Source organism: Dromaius novaehollandiae, chromosome 2 (genome assembly GCF_036370855.1).
Source record: "Dromaius novaehollandiae isolate bDroNov1 chromosome 2, bDroNov1.hap1, whole genome shotgun sequence".
Taxonomy (NCBI): domain Eukaryota; kingdom Metazoa; phylum Chordata; class Aves; order Casuariiformes; family Dromaiidae; genus Dromaius; species Dromaius novaehollandiae.
The window spans coordinates 7,064,650-7,091,829 of NC_088099.1; the positions used below are offsets into that span (position 1 = coordinate 7,064,650).

Below are 27,180 nucleotides of genomic sequence, written 5' to 3' on the forward strand. Positions count from 1 at the left end.
GTGGCGGTGAATGCTTGGACACATGGCGCATGGTCACCTGCAGGCAGAGACAACACGTAGCGTGTGGGAATTTAGTACTAATGCGCACTTAGGTACAAGTACATGTGCTGTATGATCTCAGGAACATGACAAGATCCCTGTAAATATTGAATCTGAATAAGTGACGGTTGCTGAAAAATCCTGCTGATTCCTCGATAAGATTTTGGAAGGGGGGAGCAATTATAACCTAGTAGTGCATTGTCAAAATGATTAAGAAATTCAGTTATTAATCTCATTAGAAGCATCTTAGCAATAACTTTAAAAAGTTGCTAATCAGGCTACCCTCTTTCCAGAGATCATTGCCTATATTCTAGCAGTCTAAACTCGTTGATTTTTCTTGATTTTGCCCTGGAAACACACGCGTATGTCATACAGCGGGGCACTCTGAACACATGCTACTAGTTCCACTGAGCCCCACAGATGACAGGAGGTCTCCTTTTAAAATACCGGACGTGGGCCTGGTAATCCCTGTGGCTGGCATTTCAAGTGCTTAATGCAGTCACACAATTTAAAAGCTCTCATTTTGTCTTGAACATGACTTTGAAAAGGGCAAAAATGAAAGAGATGGGGTTCACTCATCTCTCCCTTCACCCAGCTCCAGGAAGCTGCCATACAAACCCTGCTTCGCTCGAGCTCTGTCATCCTCCCAGCAGGGGAAACCTATACAGATAAAATTAGAAATCTATAGAGATAAAACTGTCCCTGGGCAAAGACAGTAAGTAACAAGGGCAATAAACTTCCCTAAAAGCCAGGATTAGGGAAAGCTCGACACCAAGCGCCTCTCTACAGTGGCAAGGAGAAGCCACGGCGTGCAGGAAGCATCAGACGTGGCTTTGCCCAGCACCCTAGGGCCTTGCTGGGAAGCTCAGCCACGGAGCCAGGTGGTAAATGCTGCCTGTTTCAGGGGCTGAGTCCGTGGAAGAAATGTTGGGAAGCCACTGACAGCACTGAGGTTGAGCTCTTGCTTGGCTGTACTGAGAGGAAGAACTGAAATCCTAGCCCCCCATCATGGAAATTTTGCCATTAATGTCAGTGGAGTCAGGACTGCATACACTGACTTAAAAGGGTAATTCACCTCACTTACTGGTCCTCTTTGCTCGCTAAGTTGTAAGCAGCAGCTCATGATAGGAAATTCGAGTGAAGGTGTTGTCCTGGGGACTGTAGCAGAATAAACGGCAAACAAAGGGAGACACAGAATATACAGAAGTAAAGGGAAATACAGGATTTAGACAGAACATCTGTGAAAACTTCTTAGTAAGATCTAGCAGGTGCTGAAAAAACACTCTAGGGATACACTAGAAGCAGAACATCTGCAAATAAGAGCAATGGACTTCTTCTTGGGTCAGAAGAAGTGCACAGGAGAAAGAGGACTCTGCAGCTTACCGGTTAGCACACTTGCCATGGGAGGCGAAGGCCTAAGCCCCACAACAGATGGTGCATTTCATGAGAGAGAGTCCTAGGCAACAGCGACTCTTTAGGGTCTGACTACATTTCATAATATTATGGTGCCACCTGGTCTTCAGAGGCATTTTTTCCTGAAAAACCTACAAACCAGTTTGCAAAACAGATATTGAAAGAATTAGAAATATGTGCAATATTGAGGAACTGGAGTTTGCATTGACTCTGGAGTTGTTTTCCAGGTGCCAGGAGGATTCTGATACCAAACAGAGCACAAGGCAGAAACCTAGAGTAGCTCGAGGCTGCATAGCCTTGTAACAGGAAAAAAAAGTAACAGAAACCGCTGACTTCACCTTTTGCTGTGATTATGTGGGGCAGTCAGCACCAATTTTGAAAACTGCTTGATTTTTTTCCTAAAAATAGCCTTCCGGGTCACTTTTAATCAAGTTGAAATGGCCAAGTCTCTGCTTTAGTGATTCTCCTATAAACAATATTTGACGGGGATACCTTCAAAATCAACAGTCGTGCATTTAAGCGAGTTGTCTCAGGCTGATTTCTGACTCCAGCCTTGTAAATCACCACCAAATATCACACAGCTTCACGGCCTAATCCTCTGAATAGATATCTAATGCTGTGTAAATCTGTGTCAGGAGGACAGCAGCACCTGTGATGCATTTCAGGGTGACATTTATGGCACTCTAGAGAAAATGGTAACCCGCTCAGACCCAAAGTCTGGTCTTGCAGGATTGGAACAAGACATCTTCTGCCCTGAGAGAAGGGGGAGTTATAGGACATAAATCTGAGACTGAGGGAGGCAGAAAGCAGAAGCATGTACCAGGCAAACTGAAAACCTTTAAAGGACTTGACTTTTAGTCGTTGCGGGTGAAGATTGTGAAGAAGAAGGGTGTCGAGTGCTCTGTATTTGTTTCATTTTCTTTTAAATCTGTACATTCATTTTACAAATGAATGAGCTCACCTTGGAACATATGAGCGTACATATCTTGATTTCTATCATATAGCATACTATTTCTCTTATACCTCCAGACTTTCTAGTTAAGAAGCTCCAAGACTTTGTGGAGTTAATGCCATTTTCTGGACTAAACTTTCCACCAACGATAGGAATATGTGCCGCAGTGGTACTTTTAATGAGATACCTCGAAAATGCCATTTATGTTAAAATTTTAAGAGGTCTTAGAATGGCTCTAATATATAAGCATACTGCTCATCTGCTAATGCTATTAGCCAAATCCTGCAGTCCTTTCTCCTTTCTCATTAAAGAAAATTGGAAGAGCAAATAAAAGTTGCAGGCTTTGGACTATATTTTAATGAAACTTCAGGGTACAGATCATAGTCATAAAAGCCCTGCTAGTAGAAGATAGAGAAGACATTGCTAGGCTGCACGCTACCACAAAATAGCTTCTTCTGCACAAACATGTCACGAGTTCAAGTCTTTCAAGAGTTTTCTTAGGGAAGGAAACACTCTGATTGTCAACTGCAAAGTTCTTAAAGCATACTCACCACTAAAATGAGAAAGTGTTTGTTAGCAGACCTTCTTTCCACATCAGCCACTGGGTCTGTACAAAGGAGGTGAGTTTGTGTCACACCTTGTTAAATAGCGACATGTCAAAGCATGACAGCCAGACTCGGTGCCACTTTGTCGTCTGCAGGGTCAGGCTAACTCATCCCAGCAGATATCCAGCCCGTTGCATCCATCCCAGCCTAGGAGTCTCCTGGACCTTCTGCCCTTAGCCTTGCTGCAATGCCTATGTCACAATAAAAACATCAGTACATAAATAATTAAACAAATTGAGCCAGTTTTGCAAAGATGCTTTGTACTGTACACAGTACAGTACAAAGACAATACTGTACACAAACGAATATATATTGAGGAGAAAGGATGCACCATTTAGGACACTAGCCTAGGATTTAGGAGACCGGGCTGGTCATGTCCTGCCTTATCACAAACCTCATGGGTGATGTTGGACTGGTCACTCTCATGTTCAGAGAAAAAGTCATCCCATCTTAAAATAGATGGGATGATTTCTCACCAGAGTCAGCTGTCTTCATGGGGAAGCTTAGAGGCTGCTTTTAGATAACGCACCTATTTTTTATGTAGGGTAGAAGAATCTGAGCTTTTAGACTTAGTTTCTATCTTTTAAATGGCAATAAAACACATTTCTTTCAGGTAAGCTTTGCAGATAAATACACTAGTGAGTGTGAGATGCTCAGATACTATGATAACTGGGGCTGTGAAAGTTGTTAAAATAAGATGGGAGTAAGGGAATGGTCAAGAGCAGTAGGCATAGGTCTCTTTCTTCTGAGAAAAGAACAGATTATTAAATATGGGGATTAATTATGCTTCCTTTTTTAATATGTGGAAATCAGAGTGATGTTTATGATGTTGGAGAACTGTTTTGTTTCTCACTTCCTGGTCGGTAAGAATTCAGGTTGTGAACTCTGATTTCAGTGTGCAAAATCCATTTGCTCCATATATTTGTTTATCTGACCAGTAATCTCAACTTCAATTCACACAGATTCCAGTTCTGTGCCCAATAGCATCCACATTTATGACCAGCTGGGCACTATGAAAGCTCTGAGAACAAGAAGAGCATTGAAACCTCTCCATGCTTTCACCAGATTTGAAAATAGTTTATTTCAAATAAATAGTCCTTGAGGGGGAATGAACCTTAACGCTGAGTACCTGTCAACTTTCCTTCTCCTTTACAGGCTGTGTAGGAATCTGAGTAAAGTGAAAAAGTTCAGAATAAAGCAGTTCTGTGTACATAATTCCTTTAAAAAGCCTATGGTATAAAGTCAGACCTATTGCCAATCTAGAAGACTTGTTTTCTAATCAGTAAGTTTAAGATTGGTAATTGAATGGTAATTCTAAAATCTTTTATCCCTGCTAGGAATGGATAGATCTGACAGGTGCATGGAATGGTTCATCTGGAAAGCCCTAAATTATAACACTTACGTGACTCATCATATTTCAAAAGTGGAAGGTGCTCACACACCTTCCCAAGCATGCAGAAAATCTACAGCACTGGTGCCAGAGAGTGATGGTTTTGTGGCAGTAATCTCTTTTTTGATTCACTTTGTGCCAGCTGATGCTAAAAAGAGTTCTGCATGCTTAGTTAAAAGAAAAAGGACACCTTTAAAAGTCTGTATTTCTATACAGTTTGGATTAAACTGGAACCAAAGGTTTCATGAGCTGGAAAGAATTCTGTATATGTGTGGATGTAAAAACTTCTTTTTTACTGCATTGGTCTAATGTAATGGCTTCCATTTAAGGTTTTTTTTTTTTTCCACTGCTCCACTAACCAGCTGTTTCTTTTCAGAGCGGAAAGGCACAAGAGAAGGAAAATGGCAGAAGTCTACTAACATTGGATTTTTGCTTTGTGTCTCCCTGCAGGTCTCTTTAATAAGCCTCATAGCTAATACGCTTGGATACTCCGAGATGGGTCCCATTAAATCCCTCCGGACCCTCCGAGCTTTGAGACCATTAAGAGCATTGTCACGATTTGAAGGGATGAGGGTAAGAGTAAATAAAGCACCAATCAAAGCTCAACTGTGTGACATCAAGCATGTAACAGGGCCCTATTGCACTTAGTTGTATCTTCATTTAGTCTGCCAAAGGAAATGAATGATAAAGCTGTATCAAAACAACAAAATCAGAAATCCCTCCTTTGTCATGGCTGCAATTGTATCATTGCAACTTTATCCTCTGGTGGATTTCACGACAAACTAATCCCACTGCATAACTTGTCATATTGTGTTTTTAAAAACAGCTTTTTGGCTGAGGAAGCATCTGGCTAACAATTACTTCTCAATTATAAGACATATCAGGGGAATAACAGAGCCACAAGTTTGCTCCCTGCTTTTGACATGCATTAAAATGAGACTGACTGGGAAAGTTCTTCAGGACTTTTTCACTAATCATTAAAGGAAAAATTAGAAATACCAAAGATATGGAGAGCAAATGAACAAATTTACAAAATCTTTTCTTTGAACATATTTCAGTTGTAATGTGGAATGTCAGGATTAACATTATAACCAGTAACTTCTGTTTGCTGCTGTCTTGTATATCTGTCTCTCTCCCTTCTGCATTGCTTTCCCTGGCTGACTATATCCTCACAACATACCTGTTTATTTGTTAAGCCTACCTACTATGCTAATCAAGCACGTCTAGATTGGCAATTTGTTTATTTAACTCCTTGCACCATGCATGACTTGCAAACGATGACAACTGTTATCTATATGAGCTGAGTTTACTGCTAATCTTGCAGATCACATAGCAAGATAAAGCAAATCTCTGTATGGCATCTCCTCTGTAACCCATGAGCACCACTTTCATGATCGGTGGGCATAATTACATGTAAAACAACTTACGTTCTGTCTGGAGAACCCAAATCTCTCTACCAGGCCAAAGAAAATGGTACAGCCTTTTTACTGAGGTATATTCAGGGCAGAGCTTTCCTGTAGACAAATTTTGGTCTGAATCATCAGTGACTAAAATGTGTAGCTCATGCACTGATCTCCTAGCAGTTAGATATCCTCCTTGCAACACCACTGCAGTGAGACAGGTGGAGGGCCAAGTGAGCCTCGAATCTGAGACAACCCAGGAGATATAGCACAACAGAGCAATTTTTGAGAACTTTTTACTGCTGTAACCCATACTTTGCCTGTTCTGTGGATGACTAGAGTTAGGGATCGCTGACTTTGTCCTATAGACCTTGTGAGTCTTTAAATCACATCATTTCTGTGAATGAAGTACAGCCAAATCCAGTTGCAGATCACTTTTCTCTATATTGATACTAACAGAGAAAGAAAGGTTCAAGAGGGTCTGTTCATGTGGGCTACCAAACCTGAATTCTTTCATTCACCACACTCCTTTCAGCAAACACAGGCAATGCTTTATGGTTTTTTCACAAAATAAAAATGGAAGCAACACTGCAAATCCTCAGCTGATACAAAGTGAAATTGCAGTACTGATGTTGCTATAGATGCTCAGTCTCACACCATCTGACGATTTCAATCCATGTCTTTATTAAACATACGTAAGTTGAACAAAAGCTGGTTTCAACAAAAGTTACACTTGTTTAACTAGCAGAGTGATTTGTGCATGGGCTCTCTCAAATAAATTTAAATCTGGCTTATAAAGGCTTAGCTTCTATTGGTAGATTTGCAGGTTCAAGTGAAACCCCTTTAACATATTTTAAGCCGACATAAGAATGTTCACTCTTGACTTTGTGTCAGTTTAACTAAATAGGATTCAAATCTGAAAAACACTGGGCAGACTAGCTCAAAGCACAGGAAAAGTGAGAAACTGAAATAGTGAAGAAGTAGTATGAAAAAGCTCACATCTCTATCAAGAGGCTTTCTGAGAACAGCAAGAGACTGGTTTGGGGGAGATCCTACATGTTGTAAACACATGCTGCTGCATCAGCCCAGCAAGTTTCATTCTTAACATGCTCATACCCCAGGTGCCTGGTACAATATCCTTTTTCTTCACTGTATCTCTGCTGCAGCTGAAATATATTCAGTCTTTCTGAGCTATCGGAGGTAGTGAATTAGCTTGTAAATTATGATAAAGTGTAATTGAGAATACGTGCTATTGGCAAATCAAATCATCTTATTTTTAGTATGTCTAACCATACTTAACATGACTAGGGACAGTAAGACCTTTCATTATTAGGAGTTCATATGCTCCAGAATGCACAGGAAAATTGCCAGCACAGTGATGGATAATGATAATGTTGAGATGCAAACCCTGACAGTAAGAAAATAATAATAGTTTACTCTACCATAATATCCTTTGCTTGAGGATCTCAGGGATGTCTGCATGACTAGAGCAGGAACGAGAAAGTTCTCATTTAAATAGCAGTGAGAGACTTGGTTTATTAATGCTGTATCTAGGTTTTGGAACCAACTGGTCCTGAGGCAAAAGCACAGAGTAGCACTTGGATGGCCTACAGGACCTGTTGCCATAACACCTCAGGCCTTTCTCTGTCTTTAAAGGGGCTGAGACCTGTCTGAGTTTGAAGCAAGCCTCAGCACCTACCAAACCAACAGCGAGGTCTGCAAAGGAAGGCAGAACTGTTCCCATCCTGCCCCTCTCTCCCAGAAGCTGACCCCAAGGAGAGCAGTGTCCCGCCCGGCAGTTACAGCAGACCCGAGGGTTTCCATGCACGTGCCACCAACCCACGTTGCCCACCACCTTCCAGGCCATGTTAGAGCACATGGTAAATTAACTTAGGTCTGCCTGTCCCGAGTCATGCAGTCTCCCGTGCCTCCCCATCCCTTGTCCATCAAGAAATTATTTCAGAGGTGCCACTTCCCTGCAAATCTCTTCCCAGCAACAAATGCGATTGCAGTATTTTAAAAGGATAGATAGGATGATTATAGACTATTTAATGTGAAGATGATAGGAGGCAAAGTCCTGGTGAGGCTGCTACAAGATACATTCAGTAAAGAAATAGCATAATTAATGCTAGTTAGCATGATTTCATGGGAATAGGTCTTGTAAAACTGATATGGTCCTTTGATTTGATTACAAATTATGCTGATGACGGTAACTGCACTGATATAATATCCTTAGATTTCAGAGAGGAATCTGATACCACAGGACATTCTGATGAAAAAATGAGCTTTGTACCAAGCCAAGTAAACATACTCTAAATTAATTTAAAATGGATGATGGATCTCAAAAAAGTAATGGTAAACAGTGATGAAACTGTAAATTCTGTGATGAGTGTCTCAGGGTGAGCGATCCTTTGGAATAAAAGCTGTCCTTAATCTGGACTTTAACAGCATTTGGAAGAAAATATAAAATCTTTGCTGACAAGGCCAGACATAAAGTGAGCGGAGTAGTAAGTGATATTACGGATAAGGGAATTATACTGACTGATCTGGATCACAGGGAAAAACAGATCAATTTTACAACATGCATTTTAATAAAACCAAATACATCCTATGCGTAGGAAGAGAGAAAGTAGGTCACTCTGGGGGATGTTTCTTGGAAAACAGTGGCTGAAAAGGACTTAGGGATCAGGATGACTGGTCAGCAGGACATGAGCTTGCAGGGTGATCAGATGGGTGAGATGACTAGTCCAATCCCTCAGTAACCAGGGAAATAACCAAGCAGACAGAGGGAGAGGGCAGTGCTCCGCAAAGCTTTACTGCAGGCAGTGTTGGAATTGTGGACTTCCCCCATCCCTGCTGGAAATGGGGTGTTAGAAATAGGAAGGGCTCTGCAAAGAGCTATGAGTGTGATTCAAAATCTGAACAAAACATGACAATTAGAAAGCAGCCTAATTTATTTAATTATCCAAAACAATGTTCATTAGTAACTCACCCACAATCAAGACAGAGATGACAGGAGCAGATTTCTAATAGCAGAAAGCTCTCAGATCTTCAAGGGAAGGTACCATGAGACCAGACGAGTAGTGGCTCAAGTTCAGCAAATTCAGCCTAAAAATAAGGCACCTGTTCCTAACAGTGAGGACATTGCAAAGGACACAAGGAATAGATTACCTAATAAGGTGATTGTCCATTATTTGAAACCATTATACTGTGAATTAGATGTCTTTGCAAAATCTGTGCCCAGGCTTGGCTAGAAGTTATAGCCTGGTCTGGAAACACTGAGTAAAAGCTGGCGACCTCTGCTTAAGTGAAAGATTACTGCATCATGCAAGCCTTTTTTCTGGATTTAAAATCTGAATCACCTTCTTCTGAGCAGATGGTCCATGCGATCAGGAGAGCTGGGGACAAGGCATGAACTTGGATTTGCACCACTGCAGACAGGGAGGAGGTTGGCTCCGTTTCTAGGCTATCCCAAAAGAAGCTGCAGGGAAGGCGGCCTCAGCTATAAAGGTCTCATTAGAAATGAAGAAGTATCAAACCTTTTATTATATATGACTATATATGTTGCTGTTTCTAGATGCTGCAGAAATTCAACCTTTTCCATGGCAAGGATTGCAGCTTAACTTTCAATATGAATTTATGATAATAACTTGCCTCTACATATTCAGGTCTTTAATCCTCACTTGTCCCAGTGTAAATTAAGAGTGCTTCCACAGACCAAATGGCATCACACTGGTGTAAAAGCAGAAGCCATGAGAGAAGAGTGAGCCCCTTTGTTAATAATTCATTCGGAGAGGTGTTACAGGATTTGTTCCAGTCTCGTGTCATGTTTTGTTATCTACAAGCCATTGAACATAATTCAGCAGAAGGAAAAAAGCAGGATGCAGGAATGGCCATTGTTTGCACTGCTGAAACCTGAATGCCTGGGTCCTGTCACAGGATGGGAGGGTGGATTCAGGAGCATATGTAACATTATTGAACAAAATTGAACAAAAACCTTATCCTGCATAAAAGCAAATGAAAGCTATCAAGCCAGGGGCTGAGGAAACATCCAAATGAGCCTTTGCTTTGGAAAGTATTTAGCATTTTGGTTAGCAAAGTAAATGTTATCTTAAAATGCTGAAGTTAGGAATGAAAAAAATCCACAACTGAAAAATAAAACCAGCAAAAAAGATTTTTGAAAAGTCATCAGTAATACGCCTATCTAGGAAAAAAAAATGGTCAAGCAGCTTTTCCTGTATGAAAATTAGCTTCATTCATAAATGCACAAAATATAAATCTGGGTTTTGAAAGATTTACATAATTTTGTATTATATATTGTAGAAGAAGCTACTGCTATAAATGCATGAAAACCATTTTACTCTTTTGGGGTTTTTTCTTCCTCAGCAATACAAAAATGGTGGTGAAACGAATATTACATTATTGGCTTGTCAGAAAATTGGACATTAATATGAGAGAAAACAAGGACTGACATTTTCCATAATCAGATTCACAATTGAATAAAATTTAATTTTTATGGATCAATATCACTTTGTCTCCGTTTCGGGGATGTAGATAGAGAAGAGTAAGAGCTTCATGTCTGCCTACCAGATTTTAATCTCAAAAGCATTAGATAGAGAAAGGGACAAATTCATATTGTGGGCTCTTGCCTGCAGAAAGGCTGTCAGGTGGCTTTGCATGGGCCATGCAATGGCTGTGAATATGGAAAAACCTGATAAAACACTGACATAGGAAGTACTCTGTTCTTCCCCCAAAAAATGTCTTTAATATAATGTTTGGCATGCATAAGGGTCTTCAGGTTTAAAACAGTAAATAATGTGCATGTTGCCTGGTTGATGAACTGGCATTATACTGCATATTACTGTGTTCAAAACTGAGAGGAGTAGAGGACTTGTCATTTATTTCTTTTGCACGACTTCAGAATTGTACCCTTTGCCAATGTCATCATGCCTAGACTGTAAAAGCTCCTTTCCCATTTCATTTTTATGTGTGATTTTACATAGGGATTTGTACAAGCAATACAGCCCTGCCTGGGGTGGCATGTTGGAACTTTACGGCATTTCATAGCAAAAAATAATATATATATTGTTAAATTAGAATGATTTGGCTGTTTTAACCATTCATACTGAACAGACAGGGGAGCTTGGTTTCATATGGCATCTCTCAATTATTTATTACGTAAATAAGCAAACCTTTCCATAGCTAGAGCTCACGTTCCAAGGACTATGGAGCCCTGAGTTCAGTGAAAGATTTCAGAAATCTTTTCTGGTCTTTTTTGAGACACTTTGATGAGCAACAGTAACTTCCAATTAATTACATGATTATTTGAGTTGGTCTGATTGAAGTGTGTTATCCAGTAGGATTTGAGAAGTGATGATCATGGTAGATTGCTCCTGAATTAAAAGAAAGATTCTGCCCAGAAAATCATGCTCCCATGAGTGAGATGCCAGCAGATTAGATCCTTAGTTGCAAAAAGAAAAAAGTATATATTATGCATGAAGCCTTGAACAGTGGTCCAGCTCCTTAGGTAATGTTAGTACTTATTCATCTGACACTTTGTGAGGGTTCAGCCTAGTTAACTGAGGGTGCACAACAACTTGTCAGAAAAGCGCCTATGTAAGTGCCAACAATAATTCTGTTTCTTCTCTCCCATTTCACCAAAGGTGGTGGTCAATGCCCTAGTGGGAGCCATCCCTTCCATCATGAATGTCCTGCTTGTCTGCCTCATCTTCTGGCTGATCTTCAGCATCATGGGAGTGAACCTGTTTGCTGGAAAGTTTGGGAAGTGTATTAATAAGACAGAAGGAGATATGCCTTTAGATTCCAAAATTATTAACAACATGAGTGACTGCATACTCTATAACGTGTCCGGCACATTTTACTGGACAAAAGTTAAAGTTAACTTTGATAACGTTGGTGCTGGGTACCTGGCTCTGCTACAAGTGGTAAGTATGACCCCCCCCCCAGAAACATGTCTTATTAGATAGATATCTGGTGGTTTAAACTTCTAATGGGCAAATGCTGCTTTCTCCCATCGAAATCGTCACCTTATAGGATCAAGTGAACCTCTACACTTTGCTGGGCTTTTTTCAGCCTTGTCCCCAGGGATATGCCTTTCATGAAGTGCACATGGTTCATATTTGGCACATTAATCTGTCCTAGAGATATTTATGGCAGATCCTTGGTTTTATTAAGAGTTTCTGCTGCATCACTAATATGATAGGAGGTGATTGAACTACCGAGGTGATAAAGACCGTTTTGTAGATGTTGTAATCCAGAGCAAAGTTGAGATGCTGAAACAATAATTTAGGGTCCAGGAAGGACTGTTCACGCAGACAGAGTGTACTGGCCTTCCTGAACCACCTGGGCCTTCATTATTCCCCTACTGAAAAAATGAAGTTGCAGTGCCTACAGTTACTCATTTGAAGTTACTGGCTTTTAGGCATAAATAATACATGCATAACGCACCCTGCAAGGCACCCTCTATAAAAATTCATAGCAACAGCTCCTGGTAAACTAGCTTTTCAAGGCAGTGCCACATAATTCAGTTTAAAAAAAAAATTAGAAAGTTAATCTCCCTCAGTGTTAACTTAAGGCTGTGGATCTGTTCCAAAAAATATATATATATTTGTGCATATCGCTCTGGTGTATGCACAGTGTATGCATCCAGCAGTCTAGCAATCAATATGTATTCCTTTCTTATTTATTTCAGGAGAAAGTCAAACAAAAATTACTTAAGTGAGATACAGATTTTCAAAATTGACCTGGAAAATGAAGAAGTTTAACTTCTTATTTCCTATCATACAATAAATGACTTTTAGGTTAAGGCCCTATTTATACTGTAAGCCTAGCCTGCTTGAACAAAACCATGACACACAGTGGTGATCAGATTGCTGTATTTCACCTCCATACCGTCTGCTCTTTCTGGTAAAGAAGAGTGAGCATATTAGAGAGGGGACTGTTGTGGTTCAAAGATAATTGCAATATTTGATCTATAAAGACAGAAGTAAGCCATTTTTATGGCTTTTTTCAGCAGCAAATGTAAAACATGGATAAACGGATTGCATACACTGAGATTTACTGTGTTGTGAGGCAGCGCAGCCTGATAGACAGAGCCACAGGAGACTCTGCCTTCCCTTCCAGACTCTGCCACTCTGCCGCTGAGTGACTTTAGGCAAATTGCTTCTCGTTCCCATTCCACGGGGCCCTCATGTAAAACGGTGATAATGATACTTAATTCCTGTTGTTCTTACTTTGCTTTGAAACCTAGTGGTGGCAAGGACTGGATAAGCGCCTGGAATGTTTGTTGTGTTGCATTTTATGTAGAGAGTGAGACAAATCCCTTACTACGTGCATGGACAGGGAGGTGAAGGCTCTGTGATAGCATTCATCCCTTCTGGGATAAAAATTTGCACACTGGGTGCTTGATTCAGTTGTGACACACAGGCATGTGCTGCCGTTTGCAATGCTGTAGGGTCCCACCCATGTCCCCTACTTGCTCTTCCATAGATGCTGTTTTTTCTCTATCACAGAAGAGAGGGCATGAAATGAAAGCTTTCCTTTCTTGTAGAAGTCCTCATCCTTATATATTCTGTTTATAATATATATTATATATTCTGTTCTTAGTGCACACACACTTGAGCCTGAGATCTTTTGACCATTGTCCATCGAGTCTTTGCCTTCACACCTTCTAGAAAGCAGAAGGATTAGAATGGGCACAACCACGTCTGGTTCTTTCTATGTCCTAAAGCTGAACTGAGAGCAAGAGCTTTTTTCTTTTGCATGTAATTATGATATTCAGTTCACTCATGCAGGGTAGATTAATTCACTTTGAATGGTTTTAATTAGATTTTCCATTCGGTAGAGTGCTTTCTTTGTCTTTTACTTAAACATCCAATATAGCCGAGCAAAAATTTCCAGGTTTAAAATACTGTGCCTCATCTGAAGCTTCTTATCTCCTCTGTGACTTCATAACAGACGCCTAGTTTGTTTGGTGAGAAAAAAACATCAGAAAATATACCTAACAATCTTTTTTAAAGAACCCAGAAGTCAAGGAGACTTGTTCAGACTTTCTCTTCTGGTCAAGCTGCTGGGACCTCTGAGCCGGGTAAAAATAACCAACTCAGACCTGACCTGTCTTCCACCAGATGTGCACTGAAATTCCAGCTCCTGCATTCCTCTGCTGTTTCCACTTCAAAGATCTCTTCATCACCTAAAAGAGGACAGGCCTGAGTTTGTGATTCCTGCTAAGAAAGAGAGCATTTTTTCTTTCACCTTTCCTTTTATAAGACCCAAGCTCCATATTCCTGAAAATCTGCAATTTTTTGTAAATTGGCATTGCCTAAGGTGTATCCTGAAGCAGTCTTTTCTACTGTTGTGCAGTACTGGTTCTCGGGCACTCGGTAGTGGTGATACTGACTGCAGTCAGCAGGTGGGACTACGGACTGCTGGGATGTCAAAAACAGCCAGTTTGGGGACAGCCAAAACATAACCAATAGTAAGGTGGATCTCAGCACAGTCATGGAGGGACTATGTGGTATAGCTACTTTCTAGCTGAAAATGGACTTGATGACCCTGTGGGTTTCTTTAGAAACTATGATCCTGTAACAGGTAGCAGAGAAGCAGATTTTCCAGTTGCAGAAGTACAAGTGCCATAAATGTAGACTCTCTGCAGGCTGGACAAACTGATTATGGCAGTAAATGAGGGAGTCTTAAAACCCTTGTCAGCTTTTATGACAGGTGCTGGATCCTTCCTCCAACATGCAGGACAAGAGAAGGAGCCAGATGCCATTTGGGGATTCCTTTTGACTGTCATCCCACACCTGGAGCTCTTATATCTGCTGCTAATGACAGGCTTAGGCAAGAAAGTGTTAAGATGATACCCACAGAAAAGGGACCCAAACATCTGGTTCTCTTCTGCTGGACTCCAGTTGAGGAGTGTTGGTTACAGAGACTGCTTGCCAAATACAGCTGCATGCAGTGTCACGTTTCATGAGCAAACTACCATGGGAATTGCGGAGGATCACTTAACAGCTCAGCTCTCCTAAAAGAACATACTGATGTATCTTTGTGCATGGTGAGACTGTGTATAGTGATGATGAGATAAGCATTTCGGTTACAATCCTTAGGGATCCAAAATATGAGTTTCTAAGAGGGACTTGTATTTTGAGTGTTGACATTTTCACCTGCTGCAGCACACTCTTTAAAGAACTCCAAAATTATCTTTAGATGCCTGAATGCATCTGAAAATGCATAAAACAAATGTCTGCCTAATGTTCTGTCTTCACTTCCACATGTAGCTGCAGGATCCTTGACAGAAACAAGACGCTGCTACAGCGACTGCTAGACTCACTACCATCCAGAGACAAACTTTCTGATAACTTAGCTGAAAACTGCGTAAAAATTTTCCCAGATAGCTTTTAGCCTTTTCCTACCTAATCTGGGATCCGTCACGTTGTTCTGAAGATGCCTTGACTTATACCACTTCGAACTTGTGAGTCTGAGAAAACATTCATGCAAAGTGGTCATTCGAGCTTCTAGCTCCTACAGTTCACAAAGGGACTGCCTCATAACAGATTACTGAAATAGCAGGTAGTCTCTGCTCACTCCACAACCTAGAGAAATGCCTCATTCATGGAGAGAAAAAGACCTTTATTATCATGACTTTTTAATTTCCAAGAAGGATGACTCATTCTTCTGGGGGTATAATCTCCTAACACTGTAATCTATTAGGAGTAATTACTAGTACAACCTAAGGCCTCAGTAATGCTGTCTTTAGATTCCCAGAATTGCTTCACAGATCTCAGCACCGATGTTTCATTAATCTGTATTTCGGCTGACCAAAGAAATATCTAAAATTTCTAGTAGGAATTTTCCATTTCCATAACAGAATCCTTCACTTCATGTTATCATCACCCCTAACTATTTTTGCAGGATATCTTGGAACTGCAGCAGCTGACTGAAAAGGAAAATAAGTGGTCTCTTACCCGCATTTGGTTTGCTTGAAAAAGTTCTCCCTAGACTGGAACAGACTCACATCTAAACGTCCTACAACTCCTTGTCACTCTGGGGCTCCAGACAAGGGAGGGGACGATAACGGGAGCACTCCTAGCCCAGTACAACAGCCAGGAGCTACACAGTTAAATCAGCCCCTCCAGCCAGATTCGAAGTCATGACTGAGCTCGTAAATCAGTTACAAAATGGTCATGAGACAGTGACATGTGTCTAAAGTTACTGAGTTACATGATCTCTTGCACTTTTGTAAACCGCACGATAGATTTTACTTTCAGTGAGGATGCTAAAAAATTGATAAAAATCAGTTTTCTTATGAAAAAAAAATGTATTGGTATGTCAGGGTAGATTTCTCCATAATGTCCAAAACTTGCTAGCTCGAGAGTAGAATCCACACCACAAGCGGTATTTGCACGACAGCTCTCAAGGACAGCAGACACAGTGCCCTCCTGCCGTGTCCCACGTAGCCCAGCATCGGCGCTGGCGTCTGGGTGCCTTGGTGAGCCAAGTGCTCGGTAGCACCCTCCACCATAAATCACTGTAACACAAAGCTAACAGAAAATGAGTGCTCCATATAAACGTGCTCTTAAGATGAAACCAAACAGACTGAAGAATTCACCAGAGAACCAGCAGATAACGGAGTTAGCACAGCCGTCTTAAATGTGTGTAGTCCGGCTGTACAGCTGGCACCCCTGTCCTAGTTTAGGGGAGCTTTGGCAAACAATAGTAATGCTTAAAGAAGCATTTTAGAAATGCGAAACTACCATTCCTGTCTTCCAAAGCAGCCATTTTTACTGCAGTGTTGGTGTCCTTTTCTAGAAAAACATCCCCCCAGGCAGTTTTAAATCCTTGTTTTATTTTAAGGCACCATTTGGTTGTACAACAAAAGGCTTGAGGGAGGTTAGTCCCATCCCACCTATCCTCCTCCTCACTAATTTACTGCATTGCAGCTCTGACCAACAGTCAAACAACAAAATGTAATCCCATCCCAAGATGAGTTTATCAGTAGATAATCTCATCACATGACAGTTTCAGTAGAAAACGGCGTTTCTCTGGATAGCTTCCAGGCAGGATAATATCACACACACTCCCATGAAGATTTTGTCACTTCCTTATCCAGAGTGTAAGTGGTTACTAATTCCAGATAAATAATTTCTTTGCCCAGTGTTATATTTCTTTCATTCTCTGTAACTTTTACTCTCTGCAGATGAAATGTCTAGGGAAGCTTTCCAGAAGCCTGGTGGATTTTTAATTCTCTTATTTCTGGACAACTGAGGAAAACAGATAATCGCTGTTCTTCATTCTCTTAATATGTATTTTCATCAGATCATTTCATCATCTGTTAGCACTATAAATCACTGTGGCTTGCAGTAGACTCTCTCACTTCCATGGTACACGTCGAGGGATAAAATATCTACTCAAGAGAAAAGATTTCTTTCCCAAGTAGGAGAAAAGTACAAGTTAAGATCATCTTATTTTGTGCCATGGGCAAAATGATTTTTTTGTTTCATCCAGTCCAGCCTTCCTGAACAGCAGTTTGGGCTGTAAACTGCAAGCAGCTATGATGACACTGGACAACCCTTCATCAGATTAGAAAGAGAACAGCAAGAAGTAAACTGTTAGCACTGTTGAGGCGGATCAGTGTGGCAGGTTTAAAGAATTATTTGTTTCAGTAAAAGTGCTGATCATATCACTTGTGTTTTCTTATACACTGTATTGTGGCATAGATTTTCCAAAAGGTTCTGATTTTCAGGGCTTAATCTCTCTTACCCGGTAGATGAAAATGAATACAACCTTTCAAACTTTATTTTATATATGCTTTCATGAAAAATAAATACGGTTGACCTCTTGCTCAACATTTTCCTTTGGCTCAGCAGCATTGAAAACAGGGCAGAATGGCAGCCTTACCTCCAAGATTTAATTTAATAATAGAGAGTGTATAATGGAACATTTCTGAAACCACTGGATGTACCTAGCTAAACACAGATGCCTGGGTTTCTCCTGGGAACCACTGGCACAATTCCAATTAGCATTATCCGGGATTGTGTGCCTAGACACCACAATGAAAACTCAACCAAAGTGCCTGTAGGATTTTAAAAAATGCTGGGTGTGGGTCTTTCGTGCATGCAAGTGTAAATCAGATTAAATCAGTTAATGAAAAAATGCCTGATTATCTACTCACACCAATTTTAAATCTAGCGTAACTCAAGACGGGTCAAAAACCAAATGAAAAACAGAGTAATGTAAAGGTAATGTGACTTAGGCCAGAGCCAGAATTAATGTTGTGTATGTTTGGTATCAGACTATGTCTAATGAGAGGCATATATTGAAAGAAGAAAGTAATGTTCTTGCCACAGAATAATAAAAGTTACTTCTGCATTTATCTCCTAGGCACTCACTACCCTTTTTCATTGCAGCATCCAGTAAGATACAGTGACTTCTAAGGAGACCCTTGTTTAAATACTTTTTTCCTTTTTTTTTTTTTTTCTTAATTGTATACCTTGATTAAAAAAAAAATCTGAAAAGTAAACCAGATTGGCTCCCCGGTTTTGACAGTGTCTTGATTTATTCGGTTGTTAAAAAAGGACAGAATCTGAGCTTCAGTGAGGCCCTGCAACTCTGTCACTGCTCATCAGTTCGAATGAGTGTTAGTGATAGGATTCATCTCACTGATGTGCGACTTGTGCAAGAGAGGCAGTCCGAGGCACCCTGTATAGCCGTATTCCCGGGAGACGTTCCCTGCAGCAGCAATTATATGAGTGCCCCGTGTTTTTCCCTCTTGCTTGCTGCCTGGGTACTGCGCTGATCCCAGCCCAGCTACACGTTAATAGCGAGGGCACAGACCCTTTTGTTTTGTTCTGTTTCACGAACTCACCCAAGTACATGCATTTTTAGCGGTGACACATTATTTCTCATTTACTTGAATTTTTTTATGGGCAAAACACTCCACTTTCCAAAACTCCAACTCCCAAAGGTTTAATTGCCATGGTTTTTTTTTTTTCTCATTTTGAAAATGTCTTTTAAAAGCCTCTGTTTTATCCCTACAATTGCAGAAAATCAGAAAATGACATGAAGGAGAGAATCCAGGAGAAAACCATTCCAGTATGATTTTAAATGTCTACATGAGTGCAAATCCATAGATATATATTGGTTTAAAGGAAAAGCTATTCCTTAACTGTGAAGAACATACTGAACATCATATTGAAAAAACAAACAAAATAAGGATCCAATCATTTTATGATATACTTATTAAATATCTTTAATTATGTATTTTGGGTTTTTTTTCAGGCAACTTTTAAAGGTTGGATGGAAATTATGTATGCAGCAGTGGACTCACGAGAGGTAGGTCCCTATAATGAAATGAATTCTTTCCTTTTCACTTGACTTTTGCAGCATTCACGATGTTTAACAACAAAAAAATACAAATGTATGTTGCCCATTACTCTTTTTGTGACAGTTGCAGACCTTCATTTATGGCAACTGGTCTAACAACCCTAACATATTAAAACAAATGCGGCCCTCATTGTGTACCACTGATTTATCTAACTCCCCTGAAGATGCACTGAGGTGAGCACGCAGGATTTTGTCCTGCAAAAGGCCCAGCACAGAGAGGCACCTGCAGCATGACAGTGAGTCTACTGAAGATCTAAATTGTCCCCTCTTCCACTCTCCCCGTTGACTCTTGTATTTTCCATGGGTTTAACATCTGATAACTGAAACCTCTTTAAAATGCTGGATTTAAATTTCCGTCCCTTGTAACCCATGTCCTGAGACACCTTATGTCTTCACCTCCAGCCAAGTCCCACTCTGCAACCAGTTGCTCTGCTTAGAGGGACTGGAGGAGCCCTTGGCTGCTGGGACTGGGGGGGAGGCTGGTGTTTAACTGCCAGCCCTGGCTTGAGACAAGCTGGAGCAGAAGATGAGGGTCTGGAAAGCCAGAGCCTGCTTTGGTGTCACTGAGCTTTTTCAAAAGTCCATGATTTGTTCCTTTCTTGACTCTATCTGAGCTAGATAAACTGCTAAAAACTCAGAGCTCTACACACAAACCTGACATTGGCAAAATTCACCAGAACTCTTGGTTCACTAGATTTTCCAGATATTATTTCTTAATTGGAAGAGTTTTTTCTGATATGTATATTATGATCAAAATGATTTATGTACTTAGTCTCCATCAAGAAAGTGGCATTTACTGCTATACAGCCACCAAACAGTTCATTTCTACTCTTCACAGAAATAAGTTTGTACTTTCAAATACATTGACTTTCAATACAGTGCTTTTCAGTAACATTTAATTATACTGCAATTATACTTTTGTTATTGGAAGTACCATTAGTTTATACAAGATTAGGGATAATCAGAAGATTGATTTTTTTCCCCTTCTGGGTTCAGGCTGAGTACATTTTATTGGATTTGTTCTGAAGTTGCACTTTTTGAAGCAGTGTGACTGCTGTGATAGTGTTATGAAATGTGGCTGCAATGACCATGGCATTTCAGACACCAGTAATAAACTTCAAACGGAGCATCAACTCTGCTACTGGGAGGGTATTAATTTTTCTTCTGTTTCCTAATATTTGTTGCTGATGGCTGTCTTTCTGTTAATGGCATTAATATTTTGATATGTGCAGAGATAGTGCCATTTTCATGTTTTTCCTTTTACCTTTGCAGTGTGAGGAGCAGCCTGAGTGGGAATGTAATTTATACATGTACCTGTATTTTGTGATTTTCATCATCTTTGGGTCTTTCTTCACGCTGAATCTCTTCATAGGTGTCATTATTGACAATTTTAACCAGCAAAAGAAAAAGATAAGTACTGCATATGCTACACATCACCTTGTGATTGCTGCAGAGACCAAAGCAAGGGAGAGATTTATAAGCAGCAGCTTTGCCTCAAGATTAACAGAACAGCCACAGAAACCATCTTGCATGACTTTTACAAAAACACAGTTGTAGCAGCCCCTAATCTCCCCGCAGGATGAGTGTCCTGAAAATACTAGCTGGGAGACTATACTCCCAGGAGAAAGCAGAGCAAAGCAGCCCCAGGCAGACAGGATCTCTGGCAGCAGCTCTGCCTCAGAGACACAGACCGTCCTGACGTCCCCAGTGTATAAATGACACCGTCCTTCAGAGCAGTGCAACCTGTTCTCCTCGACACGTCACCTCCTTCCCCCGTGTGCCTCCAGGGCTCAGAGAAGGAGCAGCCTGACCTGAGAACTGTGTTTCTCACTGTTTCAGAGGCTCTAAACAAAGGAGTGAAGTTCTTATGTTTCCCTTCTCGCCCTGGACCTATCTCAAGTGCAGACAGTATTTGACACTGCCTCTCGCTCCTCCTTGACTGCATGCACTGCTCTGTGTCTCCTGCCCTTCACCTTCATGTGATAAGCAGCTTCCAGCACGGCACCTTGTCAGACCCTTGTTAGATATTTAGATGAAAGCTAAATGACAAAGGAAAAAAGAGTGTGCAGCTCTAGACCTGGGATGCAAGCAGTTGGATTTTTTTCATCAAAAGTAACAGTTCTGTTCTCATCCTATACTTAGGTGGACAAGACATTTTTATGACAGAAGAACAGAAAAAGTATTATAATGCAATGAAAAAACTGGGATCTAAGAAACCTCAAAAGCCAATCCCACGGCCACTGGTAAGAATGGTGTAATTCGATTGAACTATGTGTGATAAGTGAATAATTAATAGAATAAATGCAATTCAACTTCCAGATGTAGAAGGGGCAATCAAAAACAGATGAAAACCACTTTATGTTTGCCTACTTTGATTTGCACGGTGTTTGCAGGTCCAGTGACCTGTATGGTACAAAATTCTCACTGTTCTGCAATATTGACTAAAAGTCCAGTTTACACATGCAGTCATGCAGTGGCTATGTGTTTGTGTCGAATGAGTTTGTGGCCCCAGTCCAAAGTCTTTTTCCAGTAGTTTCAAGAGCGTTAGAAGTGAATAGGTTTGAAAACTCCATCATCCAACCATCCATCATCATCTTCATGTTTATGAAGTTCTAATCAGAAAGAGTATATTGCCTATTTTCTCTACTTCCTGATCAATAAGGAGAGAATGATGCCATGATTTTGGTGTGGTCCAAATTTCCTAACTAATAATCCTCTTTTTTTCCTCCAGAACAAATACCAAGGTTTTATTTTTGATGTCGTCTCAAAACAAGCCTTTGATGTCTCCATCATGATTCTCATCTGCCTTAACATGATTACCATGATGGTGGAAACAGATGACCAAAGTCAAGAAAAAGTGAACATCCTCCACAAAATAAACATGCTTTTTGTTGCCATCTTCACTGGAGAGTGCATCATTAAAATGCTTGCTTTGCGACACTACTACTTCACCAATGGCTGGAACATATTTGACTTTGTCGTCGTGATTCTCTCTATTGTAGGTAGGTGAATCTGAATGGGAGAGGAGCATTTCCACCAAAACTCAAAGGATGAAAAGGCCAACAGAAATTTAATCAGAGTTAAAGGCTCCATGCAATAAAATGCACTTTCTATTTAGGGTTGAATCCTAAGGATTTTTTTTTTAATATTAAATAATGCAGTATAACACTGGCTAACAATAACTTGTGTGATCAAGCAAACAATGAGATGTAATAGACAACCAAATCTGTTCAGAGCCAAAACTCTTATAGCAGCAATGAAAATAACAGGCATCATCCTATCATGCCATAGTATTGATTTCAATGTACATTTAAAGGCTCATAGAAGTGTCATAAAATGTGGTCCAGAATTGGCATCATACAGATAACCCCCGTTCTGCATCACTGCGCAAGAGAGAGGAATAAAGCCACATGAAAATGACTTATATAGTTGCTATTATTTTGTTATTTAGTTTTACATACAATAGTGTGAAATAGCCCTTTAGGGCAGCTTTGGGTAGGTTCAGTGAGTCTGGCTGTATCCAGCCTTGTCGTTGCTAGAGACTCAAATCCTCATCTTTCCAGGGAAGAAAACAGATAGACATAATTGTGTCTTCCATACTGTTAAATACTGCCCTTTGCTGTCCTGCAGCCCCAGCCAGAGAGCATAAGTTAGGTGCTACATAAATGCAGCTCAGACGTGAAGCTCAAACCCTGAGTTTGCCGTTGAGGTTGGAAATAAAGTAGCAACTGGGAGATGGGATGGAAGAGCTGATCCAGTGAGCTGAAGAAACTCTGAAATTCCACTCTTAAAAAAAATTTTCCACTTTGAAGATGGGAATGGGTGAATGAAAGTGTGTCACATTAGGAAAACAGCGCCATCTCTTCACTGATTGATCCTCCCATTCCTCTAAACTTCCTCCTGCGGACCAGGGCGTGTGTGAGCTCCTGGTGCAGGAGATCCAGGGTTCCCTGGTGCCCAGACACCAGCCTGTGCTTTGAGGGTGCCTGGATCAGCCCAGCTCACCTGCTTTCAGAGATCTGGGTCACCCAGGGAATATTGCTGCAATGCAGCTTTCTTCAGAGCCTCGATGCTGGATGCTCTGGGTATAGCTGTACCAGGCAGGGCTGTGGACACCTGAGCTGGGCACGGCTCAACACAGGCCAGGGACTGTTGCCACTTGACAATCCAGACAAAGCTGCCCTGTTTCTGCAGTAGGAGAAGTGAACTACAGGGTTACAAGCCCATTTCCTTGCTGGTATAAACTTGACCATTAGCTACCTCCCAGCTTCTCAGGGAAACCAGAAAAATTAGCAAGCAAATAAATAACAGGCAGATCTCCAGTAGGAACCTGCTGGGTTTTGGTGATGGCTCATTAAAACAGGTGTCAGCTAACATTTTCACACAAAATGTTGTCAAACGAGAGAAATTCTTACCAGCCCCAGTCAAGATAAATTGCTCAGTGACCAAAAGCTGCAGATATTTGTGCCCTGTCTTAGCTGACCCTTGTTCCTAGTTCACAGAAGACAGGCTTTCCCTTAATAAAACTTCCACTACCATTGACACATCTGTTTATACTCTTACAAAGTTTGCTTGGATTAAATGGGAATAAAAAGTCTAATTACAATGTCTTTATCCTGAGTCTTCCAGTGTGGAAACTTTTCACTGATCGACTGCTTTAAAAGGAAATCTGTGATTATTTCTCATCTACTAAGTTGCTTTTTTTTTTCTGTCTTGTTTTCAAGGCACCGTGCTTTCTGACATCATCCAGAAATATTTTTTCTCTCCTACACTCTTCAGAGTCATTCGCTTGGCTCGGATCGGCCGGATCCTAAGGCTCATCCGGGGAGCCAAAGGAATTCGAACTCTCCTTTTTGCCTTAATGATGTCCCTACCTGCTCTGTTCAACATTGGCCTCTTGCTTTTTCTGGTCATGTTCATTTATGCCATTTTTGGCATGGCTAACTTTGCCTATGTGAAGAAGGAGTACGGGATTGATGATATGTTCAACTTCCAAACCTTTGCTAACAGCATGCTCTGTCTCTTCCAAATCACAACGTCAGCTGGCTGGGATGGTCTTCTCAATCCTATTTTAAACACTGGACCACCGTATTGCGACCCAAACCTTCCAAATGCAAATGGTTCGAAGGGAGACTGTGGAAGCCCTGCTGTAGGGATTTTATTCTTTGTTACTTATATCATTATATCATTTCTCATTGTTGTAAACATGTACATAGCCATTATTTTAGAGAACTTCAGTGTAGCCACTGAGGAAAGTACAGAGCCTCTAAGCGAGGATGATTTTGATATGTTCTATGAAATCTGGGAAAAGTTTGATCCTGAAGCCACTCAGTTTATTGAGTATTCTGCACTTTCAGACTTTGCAGATGCACTGTCAGAACCTTTGCGCATAGCGAAACCAAACAAAATTAAGCTCATAGCAATGGACCTGCCCATGGTCAGCGGAGACAGGATCCATTGCTTGGATATTTTGTTTGCTTTTACAAAAAGGGTGCTAGGAGAATCGGGGGAGATGGATGCCCTTAAAATACAAATGGAAGAAAAGTTCATGGCAGCGAATCCATCTAAGATCTCTTACGAACCGATTACAACCACTCTCAGACGGAAGCAGGAAGAGGTCTCCGCCATCGTCATCCAGCGGGCCTACAGGAGACACTTGTTTCGGCGCTCCATGAAGCAGGCTTCCTACTTGTACCGGCACAGAACTTTTGACAGCAGCATCCTTGAGGACGAGGCACCCGAGAAGGAGGGTCTCATCGCGTTCATGATGAATGAAAATTATGGCAGGCCAATAGACAAATCAGAAACTCTGTCCTCCACCTCTTTCCCTCCATCCTATGACAGCGTCACCAGAGGCACAAGTGATAATCTCCAGCTGAAGGTTACGGACTGCAGCAGAAGCGATGAGGCTATAGATTGTCTGCTCTCACCGGATAGAGATAAAGAATCAATTGTTTAAATGTTTGTTTAGAATGCTTTAAAACATTGTTTACAGAATGTAATGCTGTAACTACACAACGATTGAAGCAGCCTTCTTATTAAACATTAGTTGCAAAAGAAGCAATGGAGTTTTTACCCTTAACTACAGGAGTCTAATAAGTCATATAACCTTTGACCCTGCTCTTTTTGACTTGGCTCAATATTTATATTTATATATGCACAGGAAGAATCTTTGCAGGGTCATAGCTGTTATATCAATGGTGTGAATATGAATATGCTAGACTGTAAAACAGTAAACACAGTGTATATCTATCCACAGATAAAGCCTGGCTGTATACATTCATTTAAGGTCTTACTCATATTAGTGTGTTTACTTATGGCGATGTATGACCTTGCATTCTAAAAAGAAAAAAAAATATATCACAGCTGCTGTAGCAAAATGTAACACTTACTGTATATGTTGTGAATGGTCTTTCATAAATTTATTATATTTGATATTTTTTTACTTAAAAGAAATTGTCTCTTTTTCCATGGAGATTAATGATCCTTACACTCTTCATGATGAACTCTGAGTCAAGGTAATAAGAACTTGCGGGATCCTCATCATTTGAAGAGGAAAGCTGTTGCAAAGTAAACTATTAAATTAGCAACATTTTAATTGTTTATTACACTAATCCCTCCCTCTTGGGACTTGTAACTGCTCATCAGCAGGAATACAAAAAAAAAAAAAAGAACAGAGAGAAGGAAACGATGTCAAATAATATGAGAAATGGCTTGTTCTATCCTTCAGGAAACTAGACAGCAATGGATTCTGTTTGTAAAACTGTTAATAAAAGCACTAATTTTTTAGTATGTTTCAAGAATCTGCTTTGAATACTGCAATCAAACTCTCATAGAAGTAGTGCATCACGTTGTGTGTAGTGCTCCAAAGCACCGTTTGTTCTGGCAAAGTTTCTTTTAAGGGAGTGGGATAGGTTATGTTTCCCCCAGGAACACTGAGCTAAACAGCCTTGTTGAAAAATCTGTGGATCAATATTACTCCAAAAGAAAAAAAAAAACCTAATAATGAGAATGCCGATTGGGCCGTGCAGAACGGCTGCGATGGTGTGATTGAGAGGGTGGGAGGGGAATTGCCTCCGGATCTGTACATAAGCCCTGAGGTTTTGAATCCTTTCTGCTCAATGTCCTTCTTTTGTTTTCTCAGATAATACAGCTGAATAACTGGGAAGGACATGAAATACAGGAACCAATAATAAGAATCTACTAGAGAAGAGAAATATCTTCATTCCTGCAGGCAAAGAAATATTTACAGCTGATGTATCCATCAGCTTCAGGCCAAAGATATGACAAAGGCATGGAAGGTTGACGTGTGGCTGTAGATAAGTATTAGAGGTTTTACATGCTAACATAGATTATTATTTATTGTTAAACTTTCAGCTTTGATAGAATGTGAGAAAGTACTTATGGAATATAGAGACAAGTCCGTCATTACAGACAAGTATTTTTTTTTCCACCTTCGGACTGATTGTACTTAGGTTTGGTTGGACTTCATGGAAAATCTTGCCTGAGATTTCTGTAATGAGCCATTGCACTTTAAGGAAGAGTAATTGTGCTTTTCACCCTGGAGAAGCAAAGTTATCGAGAATGTATTTAAGGTGTACTGTCATTGACTTTTATTTACATCCCAGGTTGTAAAGGAGTCAAAATCCACATGGGGTTGGCAAAAAGAATTAAAGTGACATGTTACAGTGAACTTAATCTATGGCCGTATTATCTGTCCTCTAATCAAAATATGTAAAGACAACACATACTGTGTATCTGTGTAAATATGGGTAAATATATTCTCTCCTTTCATTGAGAGGTGTCTCAGGCACTCACTTGAGAGTGGTTTATTGGTTAATTCGGAGGATTTGCCATCAGGATTCCTGGGGTCTATTCCTGATTCTTGCTAAGTGATTTTTAGGCAGCAAATAATTTAACCTAACTGTGCCTCAGTTTACCCATCTGTAAAATGGGGATAATAATACTTACCTACCT

The 27,180-nt window shown here is 40.5% G+C and overlaps 1 protein-coding gene across 2 annotated transcripts in view; it reads left to right on the top strand.

Annotated features, from left to right (window-relative positions):
• The window catches only part of LOC112981268 (sodium channel protein type 5 subunit alpha-like), a 164,994-nt gene extending 138,091 nt beyond the window's left edge, over window positions 1-26,903 (top strand). For both annotated transcript variants that reach the window (XM_064505711.1, XM_064505712.1), the window contains exons 19-25: window positions 4,850-4,972; window positions 11,463-11,744; window positions 19,099-19,152; window positions 20,476-20,617; window positions 21,346-21,446; window positions 21,935-22,205; window positions 23,928-26,903. In XM_064505711.1, the coding sequence (XP_064361781.1) occupies window positions 4,850-4,972; window positions 11,463-11,744; window positions 19,099-19,152; window positions 20,476-20,617; window positions 21,346-21,446; window positions 21,935-22,205; window positions 23,928-25,162 (2,208 nt within the window). In that variant the 3' untranslated portion in view covers window positions 25,163-26,903. The remainder of the gene's footprint in view (window positions 1-4,849; window positions 4,973-11,462; window positions 11,745-19,098; window positions 19,153-20,475; window positions 20,618-21,345; window positions 21,447-21,934; window positions 22,206-23,927) is intronic.
• The last annotated feature ends 277 nt before the right edge of the window (window positions 26,904-27,180 follow it).